Source organism: Phlebotomus papatasi, chromosome 2 (assembly GCF_024763615.1).
Source record: "Phlebotomus papatasi isolate M1 chromosome 2, Ppap_2.1, whole genome shotgun sequence".
NCBI lineage: Eukaryota > Metazoa > Arthropoda > Insecta > Diptera > Psychodidae > Phlebotomus > Phlebotomus papatasi.
The window spans coordinates 50,087,706-50,109,239 of NC_077223.1; the positions used below are offsets into that span (position 1 = coordinate 50,087,706).

Here is a 21,534-nt window from a genome sequence, read left to right on the forward strand (position 1 = left end):
TCCATGGAATTGTCCTCATCAAATAAAATAAAGGAAAAAATCAATTTTTTTTTTAAAGAATAGAAGCATTTTATTTTTCTGACAAAAAAAAGAACAGTTTACAACAGAAAATATATAAATCTTAAATAAAAATTTTCTGTAAATTATTTCATTCTTTTGAGACTGAAAATTCCCCAGAAAGAAGAAAAGAAATTCCGTTTGTTTTTTTTATACAATTTTTCAATACTATTTTACTATTTTTTTTTCTATCGATCTTATATGTTCCTCACATCATTGAATTATATTTAAATGGTAAATATTATTACTTTATCTTATGGATGTATCCATTCAGTAGTCCATATTTTATGATTTTTTTTTCTTTAATAGATTCTATTTTTTTTATTCACCATCTCCCACCAAACAAAGCGCGTTTGTAGCGCATTTGTCTTGTCCGATTTTGCGAGAAACTCCTCGATTCCTCACATTCGCGTTTGCTTTTGCTCACCAATTCGTCCGGTAAATATGTGAATCCCTTGACGATCAACGGCTAGCTCAGCAGTGTACGGATCTCCTTGTGTAAGTGACACAGGAAATCCACATAGCTGGCAGTACCATCTGATCCACGATCTTCAACCAAAAAGTGCCTCATTACACTCTCCAACTTATCCCTCTGCCGAATAATTGTAAGCTGAAACAGAAGGATTTTTTTTGGTCAGACACTTAATTGCGCACATATATTTGGAGAAACCAAGTCAACTCACTCTCATATTGCGCTGTTTCCCAGCCTGGATATCTTCCACAATCTTCCGGACACGTTGCGACAGTGGATTGTCTAGTGTGGGTAGATAGCAACGTTCAACATCGACTTGCTGTGTAGATGCTACCCCAAAGACATCCTGTGTGAATCCCGGAGATAATCCCATACCCAGCCACATGAACATGTACACTCCGTTTTCTGGAGAAGGACAAATATTTTACTGATTAGGGCGATTGATAAGGTGATAATCTTATAATTTTTTATTTACAGAATTTTCGTTAAAAAAAGATCCGGAATTTCTTTTACATCAGAATAAACTTTCTTGAATTGCGTTTTGTGAGCGCCAAATTCTTCGAAAACATGAAAAAATATGTTTCATAATTTTTAGGAATTTTTAAGCATTATTAAAACTTTTTAGAAACCTGAAAGTTCCCACGGAAATTTCAACAACTCGGATTGAATTAGAATTAAAAACTTTAGATTTGCGATTAAATTCTGAGTAAATTTCAAAACTTCAAAAAAACAAACTGTCCAAAGAATAATAAATGTGCCAAAGAAACATACCGAGAATATATGCTCCATCCTCCATCATCTTTTCAGCAGTGCACCTAATGGACTCTGGAATATCCTGATCATTAGCATCGACATCGTGAAGTGGAATGAGACGCGGGTAGAAGTAGGCAACAGAAGTGGGCAGATCCATCGTATTAACCATCTGCATGACAAAAGATCTATCGTCCACCGTCATATCCGATCCTCCCGAGAAGGCATCATTCTTCAGCAGGCACGATGTGTACAGTGGCAAAAGTTTCATACTTTCCGGCAATATCAATTGTCCCGCTGATGCCGGTGATGCACAGTTTTTCCTGTAGCACGCCAAAATTTGTGCACAGCGACTGATAAGATTGTCTTTGACAATCTTTGGGGTATTGTCCAGCAATTTAGCCATACCCTGCTTGGCAAAGAACAAAATTGTGGCATCGAGGTCACAACTGCGATAGAGATCAGCGATCTGGGTGCATGTCTTTAGGCATAGATTCATGACCCGGAGACGCCTCTGACCACTGCAAGATGTGTACAGGAGGGCCACCTGAAGGTAGACATTCTCTTCTGGTGGCAACTTGTCATCATGCTTAATCTCAATAGCCACAGCTTTGTCCGCATCGATACTGGCAATTTCCATATCTGTCGTATTGGACATGTAGAAATGTCCATAGAAATCTGTCGGACGAATTCCCGTTGAACTTCTCACCCGCATAACAGCATCAAAGGCAATTGGACGTGAAATATTTTTCACCACATCCTGTATCAACCTCTGACCATCGATATCTGCCTGGAAGTATGTGTATTTGTTGACCTGACCACCCGTCAGCCTTGCCACTTGTCCAATGGTCGCCAAATCAATGTAGGAATTGTTAAAAATAAACAAATCCACCGAACATCCTATCTGAACACATTCCTGCCCAAGATTATTGTATGTTGTGCACTGAGGTGTCAGTACAGTCTTCTCCTTCTCCGTACCCAGCAACTTCCTATCATCGCGATTCTTCAGTTTACCCGGAGCCTCAGCTATTGGCAACGAAGAGTGAAATACCAACAATTTACCTGCACACTCAGATGCTTTCAGAGCTTCCAGACCAGCCTGAATGGCTGGCAGAAGGATTGTTTCTGTCTCCCTCGTATCTCCAAACATTGACGGAATTTGCTCCATTAGAGCATCAATAACTGCACTGGATTCTTCAACATCACACAAAAATCCATCCAGAAGTGGCATAAACATTTCTTGGACATCACCAACAATCATCATTTGTGGCTGAGCCAAAGATGATTTACAATTGTAGAAGTGAACTGTGTTATTATACGTGATAAATCCCACTTTCATGTAGCTACGCTCATGACCCTGATCCTTGGCCAAATTCTTCACAATATTCTTCATCTCTCCACAGAGGAGATTCACCAGTCCCGATTTAACATTGTTATAGGACACATCAATCACAAAGATGATGGCCGGTGGCTTGGGGGGAGTGTTATTGCGACAGTAGTCCTTTGTGGCAACAAATTCATAAGTTCCTATTCAGAGAACACAAAAAAAATGAAAAAAAGTTAAACAACTTGGTCTTTCTGGTTTATATCTGTTGAATTTTCCATAGAATTTTATTAGAAATTACTCTTCTATATCGAGGAGATTTTCTAGGAAAGTAAAATGCCATATCTTTAAATTCCCCACGTCTGTCTCATTTCTTCATTTAAGAAGGTATTGACACCGAGGAACGTTGGACAATTCCTTATTGTTTCCATGAAAATTTCTAAGCAACACATGATTTTTATAGGAAATCGCTTCAAGAAATTGCTTAGGACAAGTACAATTTAAATCTGGTTAAAAATTAATTATTGTTTAATAAACAGATTAGAAAATGCTGAAAATTGTCAGTAATTCCAGGACTTTTTAGACGACGTGGTGTACAGTGGGTCCTGGAATTATGCATATTTCCGGGACAGAGAAAAACCACGTGAAATGCCTTTATACATAGAGGGGAGTGGAGCACCTTTGAATGTGGAACAGATTTGAAATTGAGATTTTTCTCCTGGGTTTATATGGAACTGAATCATATCATCATGTAATTTAGCTTATCGATCTGTTTGTGTAGCCAAATTATATTATGATAAGGTTCGATTTTCAGAATCAGAGACCTTTTTAATGACGTCAAACTCAGCCCAAATCGGTTTAGAAATACGCTTTCTAAATTCTTTTTAAACTTTGACATTGAAAAATCGCTATGAAGCATGATTAAAAAAATCGGACGACTTATTTTTTGAACAATCTCAAGATCATATTGATGGACCCTTTTTGATGACTTTATATGGGGGATTTTTTGCTTATCTCTAACAGTTTGGCCTCTAGGTCTGACTACGGTCGAATGGACTAAAAAAAGTGTGGTGTGAACTCATTTTGATTCGTCTGAAAAAAAAAACGGGTACAGTGAAGGGGTAACTCATTCTCATTTTTTTCTGGTTTCTCAGGTTTCGTGATGCAAAAAGTGGATTTCTCGGGGTTTATGATGCAATTCTTGTGTTATTCGGGTTTCGCGATGCATAAATTGGGTTTATCGGGTTTCGCGATGCAAATCTTGGGTTTCTCGATGCAATTTTTGCGTTTATCGGGTTTCCCGATGCAAAGAGTGTGTTTTTCGGGGTTTGCGATGCAAAAAAGTGGGTTTCTCGGATATCACGATGCAATTTTTGGGTATCGTGATGCACAAATTGGGTTTGTCGGGCTTCGTGATGCAAAGAGTCGGTTTCTCGGGTTTCGCGATGCAATTTTTGGGTTTCTCGTGTTTCTTTCGTAATGTAAAAAGTAAGTTTTTCGGGTTTCGCGATGCAAATCATGGGTTTCTCGGGTTTCGCGATACACATATTTGGTTTCTCGAGTTTCGCGATGAACAAATTGGGTTTTTCGGGTTTTGCGATGCAAAAAATGGGTTTTCAGGTTTTGCGATGCAATTTTTGGGTTTCGCGATGCAAATCTTGGGTTTCTCGGGCTTCACGATGCAAAGAGTGTGTTTCTCGGGTTTAATAATAATAATAATAATAATAATAATAATGCTGGCACAACATTCCATGAAAGAAAAAAGCCTTCCCGCAAGGGGATTTCTAAACATGCATTATTATTTTTTCTTGTACGGGATGAGGTTGTCAGGCCCATGCCCGTGGAATCAAGTGCAGTGAAGCTCACTGGATGCAATCCGAACACCTTTAACGCCAGAAAAATTCCTGGTGACCTAAAGGGGATTCGAACCCGGGACACTTGCATCATAGAGCGAGTACTCTACCACTTGACCCATTGAGTGCCTCGGGTTTGGCGATGCAGAAATTGGGTTTCTCGGGTTTCGCGATGCAATTTTTTGGGTTTCGTGATGCACAAATTGGGTTTGTTGGGTTTCGTGATGCAAAAAGTCGGTTTCTCAGGTTTCGCGATGCACAAATTGGGTTTCTCGATGCTGTTCTTGTATTTCTCGGGTTTCGCGATGTAATTTTTGGGTTTCTCAATGCGAATCTTGGGTTTCTCGATGCAAAAAATGGGTTTATTGGGTTTCGCGATGCAAAAAGTCGGTTTCTCGGGTTTTGCGATGCACAAATCGTCGGGACCATCTCACTCTCCATAGAAATGTATTTATTGGCTGTGACCTTACTTCACACTTAAACTTAAGAGCTGTGCTCTTTCTATTTAATTTGTTAATATTTGGGTGTCCCCAGTACCTGTCGAGTCTTCTGGTTAGAGGGGCGGCAGGGGGGGGGGGGGGCTCGGCCAGGGTTCGGGGACTCAGAGTGCCTAAGGTCAGGAGTGACTGTCTTTACCGGTCATTATTTGTAAAGGGCGTAGTTATCTTTAACTTCGTTCCAAGTGACCTGCATAGGTCTGCAGATGGCATCCGACGCTTTTTTCAGGCTGAATCTTAACCCTCTAACGGGTAAGACCGCCTCCAGGCGGTCTTCACAAAAATCACATTTTCTGCGACAATAAAGGTTTTATTTATTTAAAAGTGCTATAGTGTCCTCGGTAATAGTCTTATAACCATCTCTTGAAAGTTTGAACTCATTTTAACTCTTCGTTTTGTTGCTATTCCCAGTTTTGTATGACATGTCAGGGAAAAAGCAACAAAAAATATTTGTGCAAAAAAACTCATTTCCAATTTCCATAAAAATACCGATTTAAAGTTATCTGACTAAAATTAATTTATTTTTTACTGAAAGATATGTCATTCTACTTTGTATATTTTATTTAAAAAATTTGAAATAACTAAAAATGTGAATTTTAGAAGCAAAAAGAATTTCAAATTTTTTTTTATATTTTCTCACCTAGCGCCTAGAATAAAAGAGATAATGATGAATTGATGATTTTTTAAACTTTATTGGATCATAATTATCCTAGAAAACATTGTTTTAGAACTTTTTTTTTGCATATTAAAGAAAACACCGTTATAGGGTTAAGGAAGCACTTATTAGTAGTGATTCCAAATAACCGGGTTTTTAGGATAGACGGTTAACCGGTTTTGGAAGGGTCTGAAATCGGTTTAAAACCGGTTTCAAATTTTGGGTTAGATTAAGGGATACTAACCGGTTTCATCTCTAAAAACCGGTTTTGAAACCGGTTAACCGTTGTTGGAATCATTACTTATTAGATCTTTTTTTTTCTTATTTAATTTTCATTTACCTTTTCTTATAATATTGTAAATTCTTTTTCATTTTTTCTTTTTCTTTTTTGTTGTTATTTTTTTTAAAATTGTTTTTCATTTTTTTTATCACAATTGTAAAAGGGATGAACCCGATGAACCCTATTTTTGTGATCGAATAAATATTACTAATATAAATTGGGTTTCTCGGGTTTCGCGAAGCGTTTCTCGGGCAATTGACCAGGATTTCTCAATATAAGTTACCCCTTGGGCACAGTGGAAGGGGAGGCAAAATTTGATTAGGGGGGGGGGGGGTAACAATTTCTCTCAGTAGAATTCGAGCAGTAAAAAAGACATGCAACTCACCAAGAACCAATTCTGGTCTCTCGTACTTGTCCATACGCTGCCCCGTGTGATCCAGATGCTGGAAGTATTCTGGTGGCACTTCTGTGGTGGCTTTGCACAGCAGACATTGGAATCTCCTGCCACCATCGATGAATTGCATATTGGGGCACATGTATGCTTTGCACCGAATACACCTGATTGGCCCCACTTCGCCAAAATCAACAATTGGCGGTGTCAGTTCTCCCTCGAGTGTCTTGGCGAAGGGTGAAACTATGAGGGCAAAAGGCACTGCCGTCTGCTTCATCATGTCCGTGGTCGAGGGTACGCTGTACATGGTTGAACGAATAAAGCGTGGCCCTGAATTTCCCTGATCGTGAGTAACGAATTTTGTCGTCACTAACGGTGGCACCAGGCCCGGTTGATTGGTGACAAAAGGTCCCTGACACGAACGCTGATTATCATCCATCACCTGGATGGGATTGGGCATCTGATCAGGATCCAAACGACGCTGCTGAGGTTGAGCCTGATGCATCTGGGGAGGATATCCCGGGGCTTGAGGATGTCTCTGACCAGCAGGTGGCAGCTGACTGGGCTGCTGGGGGTACTGTGGAGCCCCCTGGAATGATGATTGATAGCCGGGAAACTGCTGCAGAGGCTGATTAGGCATTGGGGGCATTTGATTGGATTGCATTTGCTGGGGTGCCATCTGTCCGGGTGCCATTTGTCCGGGTGGCATATGCCCGGGTGGCATTTGTTGGGGTGGCACCTGAGTTGGTGGCATCTGACCTGGCATCCCAGGTGGTGGCCCATACGGATTTGGAGGCATTTGCGGCTTCGCCTGAGGCTGCGGCATTGAGTTGTATTGCGTTGGAGGAGCTGGGAATCCATTTGCATGACTGGCTATTGGTGGCTGAGCCACATTGTTGTTGACAGCATTGAGATGACTCACTGGGGGTCCGTTCTGAAAGGGTTGCTGGGCTGTTGGGGGAGGAGGTTGTCCTACCTTGGCGAAACTTGGGGGCTGAGTCATGGGAGGACCACTGACTGGCGGTGGAGCAAATTGTGCTTGAGGGGGACCTTGAGGAGGTCCCATTGGCATCTGGCCAGGTCCTGGAGGTAACTGTCCAGACGGAGGAGGAGGCATCTGACCAGGAACTTGCGGTATTTGACCAGTTGGTGGCGGACCCAAATTCATGCTGGACATTTGAGAAGGAAGTTGCTGGAAAATGGGAAATAAATCTTCAATATAAGAGATCAAAAATATTTTAGGTAAAGCATTATCCATATTTTTTTTTCAAATATAATATTATTATTAATCCCATTGCTTTTTGATTGGTCGAAGCTTTGACCAAACTGAATGAAAAAATTCGATAAATAAAATTTTGGTGCAATAATATTTTTTTGGTATAAATGTATATTTTTTTTAATCTGCTTTTTTTATCTTCTAATCAACCTAGAACGGAATCAAATGACTTTTTTTTTAGTGTTTGTTTAAATTTAAAAGTTTTATACCTTATTTGCATAAATTTACTAAAGAATGACTGACTCCAAAAAGGCACAAGATTTATTTTTTAAAGGAGTGGAAAAGTGTCCCATGCTTTATGATATGCTCGAACTCGTGACTTAGATGATGTACCTCAAAAGTACTTCTGCATAATTTACCGTTTCCCGGTTCTCAACTTATTTATTGGACAGATTGAATAACTTAAAAGATCGTCCAAATTAAACCTCATGAATATATAATATAAATGAATTTCGAATAAAAATCAGTTATTGGTTATAAACCGTTTCATTACCGTTTCAGAACCAGAACCCATTGAAACCTGTTCAGTTCAAGTGGGCGTGGCTTATATTTTCTTCTAAGATAAATACCAAAATTTCCAAAAGATCGGTATTTAAAATTAAACGTGGGCATAAACTTACATAATTTGATAGGAATTGAACTAAATAAATTTAATTTGTTTTGATGTTCAAAAAAAAAGAAGACGAACGCAAAAAGGTGAAACAACACGTTCAAGAAAAAAAGAGACGCGAATTTTGATCGAACAGGTGTGTCAGATGCAAAAGAACAATATTGTCGCAACTGATGTTATCAATAAAAATTCAGTGACCTTTTATATAGGGGAACCTGGGGTAAAATCCCAATAACTGAATTAAAAATCGTATTGGTCAGTAAATATTCAGTAAAAATATGCCGCGCGAAATTCGTTCTACGGCCGATTTATTCAAAAGAAAAACGGTTATTCAAATTTCTCGATGCACAATGCCATTTCGGACGTTTTTTTTTGGTCCCGAAAATGTGCATAATCCCAGGTCTGAACGTAGATTACCCATGCGGACCTGAACATTTGTGAAAATACTGTTGAATCATTGTATTTAACAGTTTTTCAAGGTCAAAGGTTAAAAAAGGCTCTAGAGAGCGTATTTATCAGGCGAATGGGGTCATATTTGAGCTCGTTGGAAAGGTCTTGGAATTTCCGCCAAACTGAACCGGTTCCAATTGGTTTTGAACCAGTGTTGAACCGTTTCATAACCGATAACTATTTTTTTAAGAATTCAATTATATTAGTTATTTTGGGAAATATTTCGATTGATTTAAAAAATCATTTCAAATCGGTTGTGAACCGATAATGAACTGGTTATGAACGGATAAGTAATTTTTGTCCGAAATCAATTTTATTAACTATTAAAATTATTCCTAATCCTTCCACCACGAGGCTCTCGACTCGATTAATAATAATAATTTTATCGAGTGATTTACAAATCGGTTTAAATCGATTGAGAACAAGTAAACGGAAAATGATGTAAAAGTACTTTTGAAGGATTTTGAACGGTCAAAATCCTGGAAGCCAAAATCCCCAACGCCAAAATCCCGAATGAGCTAAAAACACCGAAAGCCAAAATCCCGAATTCTTAAAAGTGTCATAGCTATTTCCGTGATTGCACCTGCCTTTGCTGAAGGCAAAGGAAAATTTTCTGTGTCTTGGGAAATTACTCTAAACATTTTCCTCCATATAATTTAATTCCTTTCAGGATTTTGAACATTCGAAATTTTGGCTTTCGGGATTTTGACTTTCGGGATTTTGGCTTTCGGAATTTTGGCTGCCACCGGATTTAAGTAACGATTTCGAGCACTTCGCAAAGTCTGGGTCGCTTTGCCACCCCTTTTAATCGTTTCCCTAAGTTTTAAATCTTCATTTTTGAGTATAAAAAAATATGTGTAGGGTGGAATCTACACTTATGGATGTTGTATACACTTATGGACAACGCAAGTTATCTTAAGTTATTACACTAAACAGATTTCGAAAAATCAAAAAAGTGTTAATTACAACATAAACTAATAATTTTATAATTTTTCGAAATCTGTTTTACGTAAAAACTTAAGATTTTTTCACGATGTCCATAAGTGTATAGCATTCATAAGTGTAGACTCCACCCTATTGCTCCTTGGAAATCGAAAGGGGATAACTCAGTTTTTCCGATTTTGAGGTTTTAATGGAATTAGAAAGCGTGTTTAATAAATTTTTATCTGATATCAATAACTAAATTTTATTATTTAGATATATTTTTTTCAAAATTTTATTCTAATTTGATTGCTTGCGTTGATTGCAGCGCAATTTGATAAAGGTAAAGGGACACAAAATAGACATATCGTTCATAGTTTTGTAAAACAAGAGACTAATACGGACTTCAGACTTAAGGCTTAGCCATACCTTCTCTAATTTCTTATCAATCAAGTTCTTTTTTTTTGGAAAATTACCACTTAAGATTAGACAACATGGGCAAGTTTTAAATTAAATTTTGAAAAAGCAATAAAATGGTGGTTGCTATTTTGAATTTCGAGATCATCGGGAACTGGGCTAAACCTTAGGTCTGAAGCCAGCCTAAAACGGTTTTCATACTAAGGGTTTAGCCCAGTTTCCGAAGGTCTCAACATACTATTAATAGCAATTACTTTATTGGTTTTTAAGAAGGTAGTTAATCACTATCCTTCAATAATCCAATCTTAATTCTAAATTTTCCAAAAATTCTTGAGTGATAAGAAATTGAAGAAGTTAAGTCCTATAGAGCTAAGCCTTAGGTCTGAAGCCGGCCTAACTCAAGTAAGTTGATCCCTTTTTATTCTTATTTCAGGAAAATTTTCGCGTTTTTAAAATAACAATGAGCCACCTCAAAAAACAATAAAAATAAAATAGGAATAGAAATCATATAAATTTTTTCGCACAGACATTAAATTGAAAAAAAAAACAATTTACACAAAATTGAATCATTTACACAAAATGAGTTGGCCCCTCGTAAGTTCCAAGAAGCGGTAATATTTTGGCACCTAGTTTTTATTAAAAAGTTCCTTTAGGATTAGATAATTTTTTTGTGTTATTTGTGTTTTGAGAGTCTCGACATAAACTTGGTCTTCTTGAAAAAGTAAAAAATGAAACAACAGGTAAAATATAGAATTCTCCTAATCTTCAATTCTATATTTTAGCTTTATTGTTTTTTAACCTTTATGGGAATTGAAAAAAAATCCAAAAATGAAAAGTCGTAATAGAATATTTAAAAAACAGAAAGATTTTTTTTATTAAATGCTTTTACCGCTATTTTACCTGTAAAACGCATTTACAGAATGGTTTAAAAATTATTACACATGCGGCCTTTAATTGGATTTTTTTTGTGTAAACACAAAACAATTTTTTGTGTAGTAAAACTTAGAAAATAATTCTTTTGACGTTATTTATTAAAAAGACAAATTAGATAATAGATTAATTTACTTTCTTGCTAAGAGGACCAATGGGGAGGTATTTGACCCTAATCTGGGAGAAAATACGTTGTCGGGCGTCCCCCATTCTCAGAATTAAGAAATAAAGAACACTTACGTTTAATTGACTATTCCCATTGTACATGCCAGGATTCTGGGGCTGAGGTGGATTCTGCCAGCCAGGTTGCTGCATTGGAGGCTGAGGGCCCCTCATCATTTGCTGTGGATTCATCCTTCAGCAAACTCTGTTTTTTTTTGTGCCTAGAAAATCACCATAAACAGTTACTATTCTGAAATTTTCTTAACAGTATTTCATAGAAGGGTCATTCCTCTTGACCTCAGACTTACTTTTTCAGGAAATAGAGCGGCTATAATGCGGAAATTGAGGAATTCTCTAACCACTTGCCTAATCTTACTTCCACAGGGAACACTTTCACTTCCACGGCGACACTTTTCACGCGATTTTCACATGCGTTTCCGCAATTTTTCAGTATAAATCGATTGTGCGGGGCTTGGGGGTGGTTTTTAGAACATTTCTTTGCCAATTTTGTGGGATTCTTGGGTGAATTTCCACGGTTTTTTGCAATATTTTCCTCCAAATTCCACGTCAGACACTCCGCAACTGAACGATTTACTTAACGAATGGCCACGTTCACTTAACGAAAGTGTCACTGCGATTGTCAGTCTTTTTGACACCGGGAATGGGAATTTTTTTGTTTTCACGCGACTTTGTGAGAGAGAATTTTTATTATATGAAATTTTAGGTGTTTTTTAACTGTGATTGCCAAAGATGTCAGCAAAGGAGGACAAGAGTCAAGACAAAGAACTCGATGATCTGCTAGATAGTGAGTATATCCAGAAGAATTGCCAAAAATCCTGCCATGAATATGACGTAATTACTGCGCTTACCGAGAGAAATTTCTGTTCTTGGGGATTTTGGTCAGGAAACTCAATTGATTACCAGTAAAATGTATTGTTTTAAGGTGCCCTCGAGGATTTTGACAAGGCGGAAGGCACAGCAAAGGGAGAGTCTTCAGAAAAAGGCAACTCTTCCCTGTCAGTTCCAGAGGCTGCCCAGGAAAATCCCTGGGATGAGGAATTTATAAAGTAAGTCAGGATTTTTATGCTATAGGGATGTTATATTGAAGAGGAAACTGTCTTTGCAGATCCCAAGTTAAGATGTTTGAGGAGAGGATGGCTAAAATGTTTGAGGGTGGAGCAGAAGATGGTTTTCAGCGAATGGCTGAAGCCGCTGCAATGGCTCTCAATCCAGACACTGAAAATGTTGCTGATCCTCAGTTCACACAGACCCTCACAGATGCTCTTAAGGGACTCAGCGAGGGTGCTGAGACCCTTCAGAGCCCCTTTTCCCCCGACGACATTGCCGAAATGTTTGGGAATGTGGATTTGAATGCATCCGGTGAGAACAATGCATTTCTGCCTTTTATGCAAGGCATGATGCAGAGCCTCCTGTCGGCTGAGGTCCTCCTGCCCAGTCTGCAGGATTTGGTGAGCAAGTATCCCAAGTGGCTAGAGGAGAATGGCTCAAAAGTTCCTGCAGCTGACAGGGAAAGGTATGAGAAGCAGCATGAGCTACTCAAGACCGTCTGTCAGCAGTTGGAGAAGGAATCACCCAATGATACACCCGAAGTCAAAAAGGAGCAATTTCAGAAGGTTTTTGAATCAATGCAGAAGGTGAGAAAATTTGTTTTACAGGATTTTTCCGGTTTATTAAACAAAAAAAATCTTTTTATTTTTTTGCAGATGCAGGAACTGGGCCAGCCACCGGCTGAACTGATGGACGTGGGTGTTGATCCTACCCAGTTGAATAATCCCAACCAGTGTCCGATGATGTGAGATCCGGTGTAATCTCCCCAGTTACTGCCCTTTTTGTATCCGGGAGTCTTGTTGCGTGAATAAATTGGTGATTGTGGAAGCAGTTTTTTTTCTAAAGGAAGAATCTCCTCCTGGCCTCCATCATGTGTCGTTTGTTGGTTATTATCCACTCGTAGTCTCCGCATTTGCTGTCAAAGAGTCCCTGTTGCAGAGATCTCAGTTTCAGGGTGAATCTAGGTCCGAGTTCGTGGAGTTTGGCTCTCTTGCCGTCCTTCGTGAACTCATAGCGATGATGCCGGAAGAAGATGTAGTCCCGTTGATTGTGGAAAGTCACAGCTCGACGTCCCCGGAATTCTGGATCGTAGTGAAACAGAGAACCAAGAAGCCGCCCAACTGAGAGTCCTAGACGCGTGGTGAAGTTGTTAAGGATGACTTCCGGGCGATGCTTGCTAATCTCCCGGTAGTTCTTTCGCAGCTCAGACGTCAGCTGGACATTGCTGACGCGAAAGTGAGCCGTAGGACCATTTGGAAGATGAATATGGAGCAATCCATTGACTTTCTTCTGATTCTCATTGACAATCAGGACATCTGTGTAATTTTCTCTGATTGCACTGCCACAGATTTTCTTCACGGAAGACCTATTCCGCAGCCTAGTGATGGAATTGGGAATGATTCTGGTCAATTCCCGACCAAACATCCTCGTATGTGGATTTGGATGGTCAGAAAAGGTAATTAGAACCCTAGGTTCAATTTCCTTGCTGTAGTAGTTGCTGACCTCATCCATCTGCATCTCCAAGCGAAGTTCCTCATTCTCAGAGTCCTCTAGATGTGTCACAGTTGTCTCATCTGCCTCCCGAAGGCTCTCAAGTGTGTGTCCAGTGCTTCTTTCACCACCTTCCTGTTGTCTCTTCTTTCGCTCCTTCTTCTGTGCTTTCTTTCGTTCCTGCTGCACCTTCTGGAACGCCTTTGACCGCTTTGCCTTATTCCGGATGACACTAATGGGATTGATCCGGGGAATCTTAACCTCACTCTCATTGTTGTGTTCATCTATTTCTGAATCACTGCTGTATTTCTTTCTTTTTCGCTTTTCCACTTGCTTTTTCCTTGCTCCTTGTTCTGTATCTGTTGATTCACTATCACTACTCATTTTTCTAAATTGATTTATTGATGAAAATTGCGAATTTCAGCGGAGCACACAGCACACGAGATTTTAGTTTTATGTTTGACTAACATAACCTCACATTTTTTGCTTCCACAATCACAACCTATTCGCGGCATTGACTTGTATTTTTTTTTGCAAAGATTAGCAAAAAGAAATCGATCCTGAGAATGAAAAGGTATTCTGCCTGTTAACACCTTGTAAAATACAGCTAAATTTATTTTATAAACTCATCCCTGATTTTTTTATAAGGCTTTCTTCTGATAACAAAAATTATCCGTTGACAAATCATTTTGAAATGAAGTAGGCAACTTCACATCACTTACTGCGCCACCTGCGTTTGAACTTTAGACGCGATTTCCACGAAAAGTCAATTGCAATGGAGTCTCTGGCGATCAGTGTTTTCTTCTCTCCAAAATCTCAGTAAAATGTGAAGAATCCTCGTGGAAGAGTGCAAACATTCACCCAAGTCCACAGTGGCTGTAGGTGCAAGTGTGAAATTGGTGAAAAATTTACGGAAAACCCCAAAAAAGTGTATTTAAAGTGACTAAAGAAAAATCTACGTCGCCTTGCCTCAATTCCAGGAATTCCGATTTAAACACAGAGAAAAACACTTGTGTTGCGCAGACTTTCTTCTTTTTGTGCTCTCTCTCTCACTCTTCTCCTTTTTCTTGGTATTTCGTGAATTTCTCGTGAATAATTAGCAGATGCACTGCGTGTATGGCACTAGAAGGCTTAGCTCAACCCCCAGAATGGGGCTTTACGGTAGCATAAGTGATTGTTTGGTACCAAAACATCAGTTGTAGTTTCCTGGACGGTGCCTCCAGTCAGGTGCATTGAAAGTTCTGTGAACTTTTTTTTTCTGTGATGCGTGAATTTGCCAGTGATTTTGGAAGTTAATTTTCCATGATATATACTGGCCTCTCCGGGGAGCAGCAAGAAGTGATTGAGAATAAGACTATTGCAACTAGAAAATCAATAACTCTCTCAGATTAATCATTGACAATGGGAAGGCATTACTGGAATCCCAAAAAAATCATCAGGTGAGTTTTTTTTTCTCTGCTTTGCTCCTGAGCAAATTTTTGGACATTTCAACAGGTCCCTGGTGACCGGTTGAGTTCTCTCCAAATGAGATGCTGCGCATGACACATCCAAACATTCTCGGAAGTTGGATCCGAAAAAAAAATTACCATTGCTCTCAGCAATGTAATCTATTTTGGGATGGAAAATCCTAAGAAAAGGGGGCTTAGTGAGATGGACCAAAATGCGTTCCTGGGTTTTCTTAGAACATAGAATTTTCCATAAAATACAGCAGCATGTTTTTCCAGAGATTTCTGCTATTTTTCCAGCTCTTGGTTATCTCAATCAGAGATGAATTTTATTGCTCAAACTCTGCAGTGATAGGGGAAGGGTGGAGCAATAATTAAAAGACATTTTCAATTTTTGCGCTATTTAAAAAAAAATTAAAAGTTTAAAAGTTAAAAGGATTGATCTAAAATATTTTTTTCATACGGATTTAAGTTGAAGGATTTAACCAATTTAAAATTATTTTTGGAAGTCCCAATTTTTTTTAAGGAACTGCAGGAAATATTTTTCTAATAACATAAAAATCTTGTAAACCGCTTAAGCTGAAGGGCATTTTAATGGAAAAATTATGGAAATGCTGTATTATCATTCTTTCGATTACAATTACGCTAATTGGACACACTTACGACTTAAGTCAAGGAATGACTTAGTGGGAAATTGATGGGAATTTAGTCAAATCAATATTTTGATTTTAATTGCGTTAAGCCGTCTTTCGGCTTAAGAGAGTGTGTCTAGCGCATAAGATCTTCTTGGAATAATTCTCAGGTTTGTAAAGACCTCGAGTAAAAAATTTTCTTAAAAATTGCGCATATAGGGTGGAATAACCGGCTATCGCCATGTTTAGGAAAAAATTAAATTCATTTAATCATAACTTTTGAATCCTTGTTACAAGATAAGTCAAATTTGACACAAAGTTATTTAGATGTATTGGCTCTAGATACGTGAAAACAATAATCCTAGAACATAACGCTGGACTACTTAAAAAACTGATTTTTATTAATAATGCAAAAATAACCATTTCGTTGCCACTTTTTACCATTTTTCGCCAGTTTTGTAAAATTTGAAACCACTTCTCACCACCCACTTGAAAAGAACCACACTCGGTTATTTTAGGCAATGCTATGAAAAGAATACATTCACCATTTCTCTTTCCTTGTGATCACTTTATTATTACTCTCTTTAAATGATTTTTCTTCACTTTTATTTGAGAAATCAAATTATGGGGCTTTTGCAGAAAGTAAACAATGCAGATTTGACAACTGAGAATGTACGAAGTGAAGTTAGCGTCGCCTATTGAAAAGATATGGCGACAGGTGGTAAAATCAATTCCAGAATATTACCACTTCTCGCCATGCCTCATTTTTATACAAAAATAATATAAAATGAAATATTAATTGACTAAATACAAATTTTATGTATTCCACAAGTGCAATTAAATATTCAATAGACAAATTATTTACCCAAATTGGTATTTTTGGCCTGATGAAAATTTGACGGCACTTAGTACATTTGGTAAGAGATGTTGGATTCGATGCACTTGCTTAAAATATTGCTCTAAAAAGTGATCAAAATCGTGAATCCAAAACGAATAATTATTATTTTTCGATTCTATGCGTAGAAGCAGAAACAATACAAAAAAAATTGCGACTCATTTATTTCATAAATTGCGAAAAATAGTAATTTCAATGTAAGTGGCGAGAAGTGGGGCACTGGCGAGAACTGGTGATTCCTCCCTAACGTAAAGGCCATGTAGTCGGCCGGTTCCTAAACTCGACCAGTGGAATTATTTAACCAATTTTTCAACTTTTTATAGTTAATTTCTATAAATTTCTTACTGATTTGCGTTATGTATAATATAATAGATTTTACAATATTAGACCGGTTAGACCTATAGCAAATCTAACTCAATTGAATAAATAACCCCACTGGCTCAGTTGACGAACCGGCTGACTCCAGGGCCTTTACCTTATGCCCTAGACACACTTACGACTTAAGCAGAGAGACGACTTAGTGGAAAATGATGGAAATGCACTTTAACCATTATTTCTAATATAATTACGCTAAGCCGTCTCTAGGCTAATCCTCATGTCTGTCAAGGCCCTTACATAGGGGTATCTGGGGCAGTAGTGAGCATGGGGTAATAGTAAACAATACGATTTTTTATTTAGATATTAGACTTCAGGTTCAGAGACCGAGTCCCTTGTAAATTCATAGATACTACAGGGATCCCTGTTTACTGACGAAATGGTCGACATAAGACCCAGTAGGGCACTCATAAAATCAGTGTATACAATTGTTCTAGTTTCTCCAACTATGAAATTCTTGATAATAATTTAAACATAAATTCTTAGCAAAACTTCGGCTTTAAAAATAATTTTCTTAAATCTGTATCTTAGCTCTGTGTCTTGTAAAACTTAATTCCGCAATTGAGTTTGTAAAACTGCATTAAAATCAAAATTACAAAATTTACAGTACTTATGTATCGTAAATTACATAATCACAATAGTTTTTTTTGTATTTTTAAATATTTAGTCGCAGGCCGGCATTTCTGGTGCCTTTCAGTCGGGGTAGAGTTTCTTTGTTTCTTTTTTCTCTCTTCTCTATTTAAATTTTTCTCACTTTATCTTGTTCTCATTTTCATTTTTTTTCTTGTATTCTATTTTTTTCTATCCAATCAGACATTGTAAGAGGGACGGACCCTAAGTATGTTTAATTTAAAACAAATAAATAAATTCAAATTTAAAATTTAATGATATTGGTTCGGTAGTTCATCTAACACCTCAAATAGACACAGGATGAACCTTGAGAATATTTAGTCTGTAAACTTTGATAGTAAAGATTTATTCCAAACTGTCATACACTTAGAGATCCTTTGAATAAATTTCCTTTATCCTAATCCCTTACTGCAAAATTTTATAAGCTAAATATTCTCGGGGATCAGCCTGAGTCTAGTTGGGCCCTAACATTGGAAAATTATGAATTGGTTAATTACTTCATGTAATTTTGTCTAGTTCTAAAAGAGTAAGATTAATTTGAATAGTTTCAAACAAAGGGTTTTTCAAAGTGATTTGATTAAAAAATTAAAAACAAATTAAATAAATGAGTTAAAAAAATTCTAGGGAGCGTATTTCTCAACTGATTCGGCCATGTTTGGGTTCATTTTATAGGTTTTGGGGGTTTTAGAATCCACTGCGTTTGTAAAACAGTAATGAATCCAATGAATCAGTAATGTAACCGATAATTGATTTTTTGGGGGGAACGGGGAAAAAATAGATGGAGGTTTAATTATAAACAGTGGAATGTTATTATTAGAATGCAAATTAAGCACTATTTATACAGAACATCCAGAGTAGAGTGAACAAGGGCACTAGTAAACACGGGGTAGTTATAAACACTGCGAGTTTAAAATATACCTATATTAGACTTCAGAGAACGAGACCTACATGAATTCATAGATACTACGGGGATGCTTGTCTACTGAAGAAATGGTCGACATAAGTCTAATTGTGTTATCACACTTGCACATTAAAATTTTAATATGATTCACATTAATTGTCGCTGGTGAGAGTCCAAATGTGTAATTTGTGCGTTTGAATCACTTTATATTCAAAATTTGATCTATTTGTTGATAAAAAGGTAGACTTGGCCCGCAAAATTTGATATAAATTGATTTATAGCATTAATGCGAAAAATTAATGCGATTTTTTCTTTAATTTTTTTAGTGTGAAAAATATTTATGCTTTAAGTAAATTTAAACTTATTTTTGCAGGTCTAATCCACTTCTTTATCAATAAATACAAAAAACCCCAAATATTAAGTGACTCAAAGACACAAATAACATATTTGGACGTTCACAAGCGACAATTAATGTGAATCACATTAAAATTTTAATGTGCAAGTGTGATAACAAAAGTGAGGGACAAAAATCAGTCTTTACAACAATCCCATGTTTACTACTGCCTCAGTTTTCCCCTAACCTAGCTTCCTCCTACTTATTCATTGAATTATTTATCAATCTGATTTAAATTTTCTTTTCACAAATTTTAAACAAAGAAAAATTTCATTTCTTGCTAGTTCTGGCCCCCGGTCCTCCCTCTATCACTTCTATGGTATCACATTAGGCAATCTTTTGTGTAATCCATAAATTGCCCCAAACTTGTTGGGAGTCGTTAAACATTATAAAGAAAAACTGGCGCAGTGAAATAAATATTTACGAAGTGCTTAAACTCGTTTATTAGACTGCTAAACGAATTTATAAATATTTAGACAAATATTGTGACGTGACAATTAATTTTGGAGTTAGATATTACAGCATCTAATCTAAGTCATGAGTTGGATCATTGGATTTATTGGAATGATTGGAATGTTTTGATATCATATTATTTTTCAAAAACATCAAAATATACATGTAAGAAAAAACAGATTCTTTGAAAAACAGATAAAAAAAGTTATATTCAAAAGTGCTAATTGTTTTAAGTTTTAACAGTTTTTTATACCATTCATATTCGAAATCGTTTTACCGATCTATTTTCAAATAAATTTTATCACTACAAAATACTTCATTTTTAGTTCCGTAGATTACCGTAAATTCACTAATTTAATTTATCACATAATATTATAAGAATAATTCTTTGCTATTTTTTGTATGAATAAATTAATATTATTATTCATTTAATTACACTGGGAAAAAAAGAGGGTGCGATTAACTTTTTTCCTCGTAATTTTAACACTTTTTAGGTGTAAAAATATATCAACTTTTTTTAATGTTAATTTTACACCTTTTTAAGTGTAGAATTAACATGAAAAAGGGTAACTTTAACCCATAATACACATAAAAAGCATAATATTTACACCGATTTCGGATCAATAATGCAGGGTAAAATTAACATTCTCGGAATGTTATTTTAATTTTTTCGGATTTCTCTTAGTGTATATTCATCAATTTTTGGTCGTGACATTTTGAACACTAAGTATTTTTTTTTAAATTTAATAATATTGATTTATTTGTTTGAAATTTAGTGTGAACTTTTTGATACGAAATGGAATTTCGAAATGAAAGTTTACCTAATTTCAAATTTCAAGCATTCTGCGAAAACTATTATACATTTCTTTACATCTTTTATTTACTTATTCTTCTTATCAGAAATTGAAAGTTTCCTTTTATTGGCTTGTTGAACATTCACGAATGGGCGGAGGTAAAGAAAATATTTCTATGAATTGGTTATATTGAAAAAGTGTTAAATAAAAAAAGAACATAGCGTCGGTCGTTCAGAATATTTTGCACAAGGAATTATTGAAGTAATTTGAAATAACTTTCAAGCAGAGCATTCTAGAGCTGTATAGTCGTGAATTATTCAGTTTGGTTGAATATTCTATAAAGTTAACCTATAAGGGTCAAATCCAAATTAACTCATGAAATCTATTTTTAGTTTCCTAGATAAAAACAAAAAAAAGACAAAACAGGAGAACGGATATAAAATGTTTGCCGTGCTTGTTAATGACATAGTTTCTTTATCTCTAGAATTCTGCGGAATAGAAGCTTTATTTTGTAATTCATCTTGGTAGTATTCATTCATCTCCTGAATTCATGATTTTGCAAATGTTTCCCATTAATTCATAGTAACAACACTGCGAAATCAGAGAAATCCTTATCTTGTTTTGGATTTTTTTTTCAATTTAATATAATATAATATTGCTAAATACAGATGTAATATCCGGCATTGTTAAATAAACAAATGTCTATGGATGGTGTGTCATTTTTATTGGTATTCTTAGAAAGGTTTTCCTTTCTCATAAAAATTCTCAGATTTACAATTTTAAAAAAACTTAGTAATAATATTGATATAAATGTTACTTCAATAGTGATCCATAAAATAATCATTATTTTTCTTCATAAATAGAAGTAGGATTAACAACAAAAAGAAGAATATTCAGCTAATTTCTGCCACAATACAAATTTACTTCAATTTTCATTTTGATGAAGATAATCCATTAAAATCTAATATGATTTTGTTTTTCAATAAAAATTATAATATAGATGCGGTCTATTTTTGAAGTATTCAATATAAGGTGTATTGGAAAAAATAATGTCTGTAAAACGTTAAAAATTATATTTTTAATATTAATTTTTCATTTTTGAATATTTAATACTGTTATGCTACAGCACCTTTTCTCGTTCATAAAAAAATCACATCACTTAATGCACATGATAAATACGCCACACATATTGATTATTTGATTTGTTCACAGCTAACAATATTTATTATGAAATGTTCTCTAGTAAAATGCTTTTTTTATTCGCAATATTTTAAAATTAGTTATACATGTAATTAATATTATGAAATATTTTCTAGGAAAAAAACTGAATTGAATATAAACAATGAATATTGAGTTTGGAATGATCAAGATTAAATCATTGTTTCAAGTTTATATATAAATGGGTTTTAAA

The 21,534-nt window shown here is 36.1% G+C and overlaps 4 protein-coding genes across 4 annotated transcripts in view; 2 read left to right on the plus strand and 2 right to left on the minus strand.

The window, feature by feature from the left end:
- Window positions 1-44: 44 nt before the first annotated feature.
- On the minus strand, window positions 45-11,675 carry LOC129801459 (protein transport protein Sec24C). The gene is made up of 6 exons (XM_055846541.1): window positions 11,354-11,675; window positions 11,124-11,266; window positions 6,274-7,471; window positions 1,301-2,806; window positions 741-934; window positions 45-667 (listed from the first exon to the last, which is right to left on the minus strand). The coding sequence occupies exons 2-6, from the start codon at window positions 11,235-11,237 to the stop codon at window positions 527-529; spliced, it is 3,153 nt and encodes a 1,050-aa protein (XP_055702516.1). The 5' UTR covers window positions 11,238-11,266; window positions 11,354-11,675; the 3' UTR covers window positions 45-526.
- Window positions 11,672-12,941, plus strand: LOC129801575 (peroxisomal biogenesis factor 19). The gene is made up of 4 exons (XM_055846792.1): window positions 11,672-11,850; window positions 11,989-12,112; window positions 12,172-12,700; window positions 12,770-12,941. Exons 1-4 carry the CDS (start codon window positions 11,796-11,798, stop codon window positions 12,860-12,862), a joined length of 801 nt encoding a protein of 266 aa, XP_055702767.1. The 5' UTR covers window positions 11,672-11,795; the 3' UTR covers window positions 12,863-12,941.
- LOC129801556 (probable ribosome production factor 1) lies at window positions 12,710-14,076 on the minus strand. The gene has a single exon (XM_055846768.1). It carries the CDS (start codon window positions 13,986-13,988, stop codon window positions 12,954-12,956), a length of 1,035 nt encoding a protein of 344 aa, XP_055702743.1. The 5' UTR covers window positions 13,989-14,076; the 3' UTR covers window positions 12,710-12,953.
- Window positions 14,077-14,342: 266 nt separating this feature from the next.
- The window catches only part of LOC129801455 (cytokine receptor), a 43,501-nt gene continuing 36,309 nt past the window's right edge, over window positions 14,343-21,534 (plus strand). The window contains exon 1 of the mRNA XM_055846532.1: window positions 14,343-15,043. Coding sequence (XP_055702507.1) covers window positions 15,006-15,043 — 38 coding nt within the window. The 5' untranslated portion in view covers window positions 14,343-15,005. The remainder of the gene's footprint in view (window positions 15,044-21,534) is intronic.